General features: G+C 46.4%; 1 protein-coding gene across 1 annotated transcript; it reads left to right on the forward strand.

Annotated features, from left to right (window-relative positions):
* Positions 1 to 2,359: 2,359 nt before the first annotated feature.
* On the forward strand, positions 2,360 to 7,402 carry igbp1 (immunoglobulin (CD79A) binding protein 1). The gene is made up of 3 exons (XM_038284663.1): positions 2,360 to 2,860; positions 5,394 to 5,729; positions 6,924 to 7,402. Exons 1-3 carry the CDS (start codon positions 2,405 to 2,407, stop codon positions 7,194 to 7,196), a joined length of 1,065 nt encoding a protein of 354 aa, XP_038140591.1. The 5' UTR covers positions 2,360 to 2,404; the 3' UTR covers positions 7,197 to 7,402.
* The last annotated feature ends 963 nt before the right edge of the window (positions 7,403 to 8,365 follow it).

Raw genomic sequence — 8,365 nt, forward strand, 5'->3', positions numbered from 1 at the left:
GTATACAGTATGATCAGTACACTGAGGTACTACAGTATGATCAGTACACTGAGGTACACTGAGGTACTACAGTATTGATCAGTACACTGAGGTACACTGAGGTACTACAGTATTGATCAGTACACTGAGGTACTACAGTATTGATCAGTACACTGAGGTACTACAGTATGATCAGTACACTGAGGTACTACAGTATTGATCAGTACACTGAGGTACTACAGTATGATCAGTACACTGAGGTACTACAGTATTGATCAGTACACTGAGGTACTACAGTATGATCAGTACACTGAGGTACTACAGTATGATCAGTACTACAGGCTCCTGCATTGAGCTGAGAGGACTGGGATCATTCCTGAACTCACAGGGAGAACCATGTTCAGAGTTTAATGAGATCAGCGCGCGCTGAGCTTCCTCTCTGCACCTCCTGGTGAAACGGGCCCATGGCGACAGTGAAAAGTGTCTGAACTCTGAACTTCTGGCAGGAAGAAGCGGGTCTGTTCTGGGCCAGATCAAAGTCCAACTCAGCCGCCTTCTCCTCAGAATCAAAGAGCCGAACCGGAAGCTCTTACCGCCAAAGAACCGGAGGAAGGTTCTGCTGCGGCTCTGCGCTTCCGGGTCCGGAGAAGATGAGACGGTCCCAGAGAGTCCAGCTCCGACCGATGGATGGATGGATGGAAGGACTTCACTTCTCCTCCTTCTTCTTCTTCTGCTGTTTGTTGTTGTTCTTCTTCTACGGTTTTATGGCTGTTGGCAAACTAGATAAAGTTCATTATCGCCACCAACTGATGAGGAGTTAATAGATAAATAAATAAAATAGTTTTCCAGACTGTGTTTTAACCCAACATAATGAAATACATAATCAGATTCGTCCTGATAATAACTAGTTTATCTGATGTCTGATGGTGGTTTCCATCAGACTTTAAACCTTTTCTCAGGTTAAATCTCTAACTTTGAGATATTTTTCTGCAGCTTTCACTATGATTGAAATTGTTCCGTTTTATTTTGTCGCCTGATCAGTACCATTGATCACTTCTACCATGAAATGAACTGAATCCTTCTTAACAATCACTGGATCTCCTGCAGTGCCGGGTCTCTCCTGTAGTGCTGGGTCTCTCCTGCAGTGGTTTGAACTTGCCACTGCAGCTTTGGGTCTTTCTCACTGGGATGGGTTTATTTCAGCAGAAGTTATTCTGAGCTGTAATTTCACTTTTCTGATCTCTTCAGATCTTTTGCTCACTTCACATCCTCAGTAAGCAGCAGTCTGTTCTCCGCCGCGGTTACAGAATATCATTTGAACTTCATTCCCATGTTTTCCATATTCCTGCTCTCCAGCAGACCTCCCACATCGCTAATTTCCTTTACATCCAGCTGCTGTGTGTGTGAATCTTTGGCATTGGAAGCATCTCAGAGGATTGATCATGTTCACATTGTAGCTCATGTAACCAATGAAAACCTTACTGGTTAATTGATCTTCCTCCAGTTTGATCAGCACTGATAAGCTGTTACACCTTTCTCCATGTATTCTTGTTTTTAACCATTTCCCTTCATTTGAACATCTTTAATTAGGTCCTGTTTGCCCAAATCTTAACCTCGTTATATCTCTCTTGTCCTTTGTATTCCATCTTATTCCTTTTCTTCCATCTTCTGAATTTTATAAACCACTTCATGTTTTTTCTTCATCCCACCTTTTTGCCATTTTTCCATCAGTTTTTCTATAATAAAACCTTTCCCCTCCGATTTACTTGTTTTAAACTAATAGGATTTTACGGATTTTACAGAGACAAACAGGACAAAACCATTCACACACACTCACACCTAAGGAGAATTTAGAGAAGCCAGTTAGCCTAACAGTCAAGTTGTTGGACTGTGGGAGGAAGCAGGAGTACCCAGAGAGAACCCATGCATATAGAGGGAGAACATGCAGAAAGACCCCGGGCCACTGAACAGCCTAATACCCAACATGTTTAATTTAATTAATAATCATCAACCCACATCATATAATCTGCTTTTTCTATCAAAAAATATTTTAACTACACTTTTTTTATTTACTTGTGCTCTTCTAATTTCATGCTCTAGACATAGTGTTGGATCATTAGTACTCCTCCCTTTCCAAAAACCGCTGTGATATTTTGACATATGTCCTTTATTATTTAAATAACACACTAGTCAGTTATTAATCATTTTTCCATTATTTTGCATAGATTTGATGTTAAAGCTTTTAAGAGATTTAAAATGACAATTTCAAATCAATAAACAGTAGCCAGTTTATTTACAAATTAGGGTTGTTTTTTTTTAAATCAATGCTCCAGTTCACATTCATTACCAGCAGGGGCGCTAACCATAAAGGTCTGGAAGCAGAAGAAGAAGCAGCAAACGCAGAAGAAGAGAAGACAACAACAAGATGGCGGACAGTGCATCCAGCATCCCTCCTGGACAGCTAGCAGCTCCAGAAGGCGAACAGCTGAAGTTATCGGAGCTGTTGGACCGCGGCTGGAAGATATTAGAGGAGTTGGACAATTCAACGGAACCGTTTGGACCGGAAACCATCCGCCGCGTTCAGCGCGGGGTCAGCTTGTTGGAGCAGGCGGCCGGGATGGTCGCTCAGCTCGAGCTGTTCAGCAGGAACGAAGAGCTGGAGGAAGTGTCCACGGCGGACCTGAAGTACCTGCTGCTGCCTGCCCTGCTGGGAGCGCTGCGGCTTAAACACAGCGGCCAGCAGCAGAGGCTCGAAACGCTGCGCGCGGCTCGGCTCTGCTTCATGGACTTCCTGAAGAAATGTCAGGATTACAACGTCTGCCAGTTCCAGCTGCCCTCCGCTGCAAACGGCCTTTCTGAGGGCGGCGCCCCTCCAGCCCAGGTACCCGACCCGCTGCTTCCGGTCCGGCTACGGTCCGGTGGACCTGCTAATGGAGGGCTGGAACCACGGGGTCCCTCAGGTTCTCCCTGGGGAACAGGGGCGGTGGGGGCCCTCAGGAACGGGGGCCCTCAGGTTCTCTCTGGGGAGGGGGAGAGGCTCTGAGGAGCAGGGGGGCCCTGAGTGAGAAACGGGGGAACAGTTCCACCTGTCTCTGATTCGAACCCTGATTGTTAGCAGAATCAACTTTTCAGCACAGCGTTCAACGTGACAGCATGAGACTCAGTCAGTTTTCGTGTTGTTCCTCCTTTGTTTGAAGGACACACCCTTTATTATACACGAGTGTGTTAAATTAGACAGGTCACGTGATGTGACAAACAATCATCCAATAATGATCAAAACAACAACAAATGAGAGCACAAAAACATTCATAATGTCAACACCCCCACTTGCTCATATTTGGGTAACTTCCTCTAACTCTTAATACTTCAACCAAAATACATTCATGATACACCGAACATAAACATTTCATACTTCCTCAACTTAAGCTTTGTTGCTGGTTTAGTTAGTACATCTGCAACCATTTCATTAGTTGGACAGTACTCTAGAAAGACTTTTCCTTCATTTACAACTGATCTGACAAAATGATATTTAATAACAATATGTTTACATCTTTGTCTATACACAGGATTTTTGGCTAAGGATATGGTACCCTGATTGTCCTCATAAATCTTAGCCAAATAATCCAAACGATCCATGTTGAACAACAGTTGTTTCAGGTATAAGCATTCCTGTAGAGTAGCAGCTAGTGCCATGTACTCTGCCTCACATCTAGATAGAGCTACTGTGGGTTGTCTTTTGGTTTTCCATGAGACTAACGGACCATCTTTATTTAGACTCATACAATAACCAGTTGTACTTCTTCGATCTGATACATCACCTGCCCAATCAGCATCACTGTATGCATATATAAGGTCATCACAGGCACCCTTTTTAAAACATAGTTCTTTATCTTGTGTGCCTTTTAGATACCGGAAAACATGCTTTACAGTATTCCACTGCTCTGTGGTTGGGTTTGCAAAGTACTGTGCCGGTTTACTTACTACATAGCTTAAATCTGGTCTTGTACATGTTGACAAATAGATTAAGCTTCCTACTGCCTCCCTGTATTTTCTGACATCACTCATTAATTCTGCATTATCAGCATAGTTAAGTTTCTGCTCACAAGGGGTAGTTCGTGGCTTACAGTTCTCCATATTGAACTTTTCCAGTATTTTCCTCACATACTTTGACTGTGACATTTTAATACTGTCAACATCTCTCTCAAAGTCAATGCCAAGAAAATGTGTCAACTTTGCCAAGTCCTTCATCCTAAATTTGGATGCAAGTTTCTCTTTTACATCTCTAAGGATATTTGTATCACTGGCAGCAATAATCAAATCATCAACCCATATAATGATAAACACAGTTTCAGTATCAGTAATCTTTGTGTAAACACAAAGATCAGCAGGGTTTTGAACAAACTTGATTTCACATAGGTAGTCGTGCAACATTTTGTTCCAGTTTCTGCCCGACTGTTTAAGTCCATAAAGAGATTTTTGCAGTTTATACACCAGTCTTTCATTTTCTTGAGATTCCTTCTTGTAGCCCTCTGGTTGTTCAATATAAAGTTCTTATCACCATCTTCGCTCTGAGTGATATAAATAGCGAATGGCTTAAATGTCTCTGGAAGTCCTTTCAGGATCATGGCGATCGGAAGTCCGTCGCTCAGCGCCTCACCTGCACTTCTTAAAGCGGTGATTGCGGTCTCAGCTCTGATGATGTACTCCGTAACCGACTCACAGGGTGATTTCTGCAGTGAAGTCAGCTCAGTATACAGGTTGATCACTCTGGGCTTTCCTTTGCCAGCATAATGGGCCCGCAGGATTCCCAGCGCCGCACGCCCGTCGTCTGCCGCGTCATGCATGATAAGTGACTTTTGTCATCCAAAAACTGAATGAGCTCTGCATAAGCCTCAGCGTTTTTCGTCGCATCTTCCTCTTCATTGTCATCATCGGAGGGGCTTGTCAAAATTGTCTGTTTCAGCCCTTGCAATTGAAGATGTCCTAAAAACTTTGTTTCCCATAGTTCATAATTTTTCTCGTCTCCATCAAAGAGAAGTCTTGACCAGCGGCTGTGTGCCATGTCTTTTTCTCTTCTGTTCATTTTCCTTGTTTACTTACAAAGCAGGTGATCACTGTCTGTCTGGACATTCACCAGTTTCTGTATTGATTCTGGACATTCTGGGCCCATAACCTGTTAGCAGAATCAACTTTTCAGCACAGCGTTCAACGTGACAGCATGAGACTCAGTCAGTTTTCGTGTTGTTCCTCCTTTGTTTGAAGGACACACCCTTTATTATACACGAGTGTGTTAAATTAGACAGGTCACGTGATGTGACAAACAATCATCCAATAATGATCAAAACAACAACAAATGAGAGCACAAAAACATTCATAATGTCAACACTGATATAATGATGTTCTTCTGGTCTCAGTCTTCCTCCGCAGGCCCACCCAGCCTGGTTGCCATGGCAGCCAAGAGGCAGTCTAAAATCGAACGGTATCGGCAGAGGAAGGAGCTGGAGGCCAGACTGTCAGACGTTCGCAGACTGGTGGAGAGCGGCCAGGCGGACGACGAGGCCAGCAGAGAGTTCTACCTTCTGAACATCCAGCGGTGGGTCGGCGTGTCTCTGGAGGAGATGGAGTCCATCGACCAGGAGCTGGAGATCCTGCAGAACATGGACGCCCTGAAGCAGAGTTCTGCTCATCCAGCGGCGCAGCCGTCCAGGAGGCCCATGAAGCCCTTTGTCCTCACCAGAGATGCTGTGCAGGTGAGTCTGAACCATGGTGAGCTAACGTTAGCTAGCCTCCTGACCAGCAGCATCCTACGGTTGGTGTGTTTTTGACCCCATTATGGTTTCTCTCTGCTCACATTAGAGCTTCCAGCAAACACTGAATGGAAGCCACTATAGAGGCCTGGTACCAGACCCAGTGGACCGGTACCGGTTCTAGCTGACACCTGTTTGACATCTGTTTCGCATTTTCATCCGTTTATAGATCTGACTGAAGCAGTGACGACTATTTTCAGTGACTGGCTTTTAAAATGTTTGCTCCAATACTTTTTGTTTTCCAGCCGTGTTGAGGAATGAAATGGGATTTAAAATTGGACTGGACTGTTGCTGATTGATATTACGGCGAGCAGCCCTTAAGGCTGCTATCATTGGAAGCTAGAGGCTCTGACCTGAACGAGGGGCTGGAGGTCATTGCCTGACCATTGCTGGAGAACTAACAGCAGCGTTCTCTGTGCATAAACTCTACCCAATCAGCTACAGGAGACGGATCACCTGACCGCTGCTGTAAGACCCATCTGTATCCGGCTTTACGTCAGGCGTTCAGCTTTACGTCAGGCGTTCAGCTTTACGTCAGAGGTCCAGCTTTACGACAGAGGTCCTGGCTTTACGTCAGGCGTCCGGCTTTACGTCAGGCGTCCAGCTTTACGTCAGGCGTTCAGCTTTACGTCAGAGGTCCAGCTTTACGACAGAGGTCCTGGCTTTACGTCAGGCGTCCGGCTTTACGTCAGGCGTCCAGCTTTACGTCAGGCGTTCAGCTTTACGTCAGGCGTTCAGCTTTACGTCAGAGGTCCAGCTTTACGACAGAGGTCCTGGCTTTACGTCAGGCGTCCGGCTTTACGTCAGGCGTCCAGCTTTACGTCAGGCGTTCAGCTTTACGTCAGAGGTCCAGCTTTACGACAGAGGTCCTGGCTTTACGTCAGGCGTCCGGCTTTACGTCAGGCGTCCAGCTTTACGTCAGGCGTCCAGCTTTACGTCAGGCGTCCAGCTTTACGTCAGAGGTCCATCTTTACGTCAGAGGTCCAGCTTTACGTCAGCAGCTTCCACTGGTGCCACTGTTTTCACTGGTGCCACTGTTTTCACTGGTTCCACTGGTCCCCCTGCCAGCAGCAGCAGCCTGTAGTTCCTCCCAGAAATGCTGACTGATTGATGCGTTTTGCTTCTCTGGCTCCACAGGCCCGCGTCCTCGGCGCCGGCTACCCCAGCCTCCCCACCATGACGGTGGATGACTGGTACGAGCAGCATCGAAGACAAGGAGCCCTTCCTGATCAGGGCGTTGCCAGGAGAGTCCCTGGGGAGGAGGACGTGGACGCCCAGGAGAGGGACGAAGAAGAAAAGGAGAAACAGGCTGCAAATGATGACCCAGCTGCTTTGCTGAAAGCCAGAAACTGGGATGAGTGGAAAGATGAACACCGTAGAGGATATGGAAACCGGCAGAACATGGGCTGACCCGCAGCTCCTCACTGATTGAAGCAGAATCTCTGGAACTTTGAGCAGCTTGAAGATCAGGGTGTCTGTCTTCATTTTCTGTAGTTTGATGGAACGTTGGAGCAGGAGGAACCGGTTCTAACCGGCTGAATGTCTGTACGCAGCGTGGCCTCTGCATGTTTGTTCATTATTCCTTCAATAAATCCTCTGGTGCCATTGTTTTAGAATCTTCACCTTATTCTGTGGCTGATTGAATGATTGATGGTCAACAGACCAACCAGAGGATCGGCAGCGTCACCATTTGAAATCAACTCTGAGGCTCCGCCCACAGCGGCGACATCTACGAATTTATCCAGAACCGTAAGCACAGGTTAATCACAGGTTAATCACGGGTAAACAATGATAATAATAATTGATTATCTGGTGTTAGAACCTGAGTCAGTCATTCTAAGAGTTTCAATGAGTCTGTGAGGAAGACGGGTTCTGCTTCAGTATAAACAGCCAGCCAGGAAGTATAAACAGCCGTTTAGTTTATCAAAGCCTCTCCATGAGCTGGATGTCTCTACATGTTTATGTCTGCAAACCGTCTCCAGCTGCTGCTCGCTCGCCATGTTTCCTGAGCGGATCCATCCGTCTAGTTACAGGTTTTCCCATTTGGTCTGATCGGAGCGGCGTGGAAGCCCAGAATGACATCATTTATCAGCACCGACCTCTCACTAGGCCCTCTTGTTCAGGGACACCTGGTGGTCCTCCAGCAGCGCCTGAGCAGCCAGGCGACTGGGTAAGCTGTGGATCTCTGCCCGCTGCTCGCCACCAATCATCCAGCCAGGAGTGGAGAAACTTCCTGCCCTCATCGTCACCATCTGATCTAAATGAACGCAGGTGACCACAGCTACAGGGTTCAATGGCAATAAAGCTTTCTATTGGCTCACCCCCTAAAGGTGGGAACTCTGAACAGGGGTGCTGTATGGGGGGGGAAGAGTAAGAATATAAGGGCCCCGGGCTGAGGGGAGTCTATCAATGTCTTTCATGGGGCCCCAAATTCCTGGCGGTGCCCCTGACTCTGAGTAGGGTTTGGGTTGGCTGCTATGAATTAGTTCAATCAACTCTAACTGGGTCCACTCAGAGTTTAACACGTGCGTAACAAGTATGAGAAGCCATTATCAGTGGGGCACCGATTCAACGAGTCA

The sequence above is a fragment of the Cyprinodon tularosa genome, unplaced genomic scaffold (genome assembly GCF_016077235.1).
Source record: "Cyprinodon tularosa strain WSP-4 unplaced genomic scaffold, ASM1607723v1 ctg2007, whole genome shotgun sequence".
Lineage (NCBI taxonomy): Eukaryota > Metazoa > Chordata > Actinopteri > Cyprinodontiformes > Cyprinodontidae > Cyprinodon > Cyprinodon tularosa.

What these genes read in the sequence shown, in the direction of transcription:
- igbp1 (XM_038284663.1), top strand. Translation starts at nt 2,405, where the DNA reads ATGGCGGACAGTGCATCCAGCATCCCTCCTGGACAGCTAGCAGCTCCA. An exon ending in GCGGCGCCCCTCCAGCCCAG is followed by an intron (nt 2,861 to 5,393) that starts GTACCCGACCCG and finishes TTCTGGTCTCAG; the next exon opens with TCTTCCTCCGCAGGCCCACC. An exon ending in TCACCAGAGATGCTGTGCAG is followed by an intron (nt 5,730 to 6,923) that starts GTGAGTCTGAAC and finishes CTGGCTCCACAG; the next exon opens with GCCCGCGTCCTCGGCGCCGG.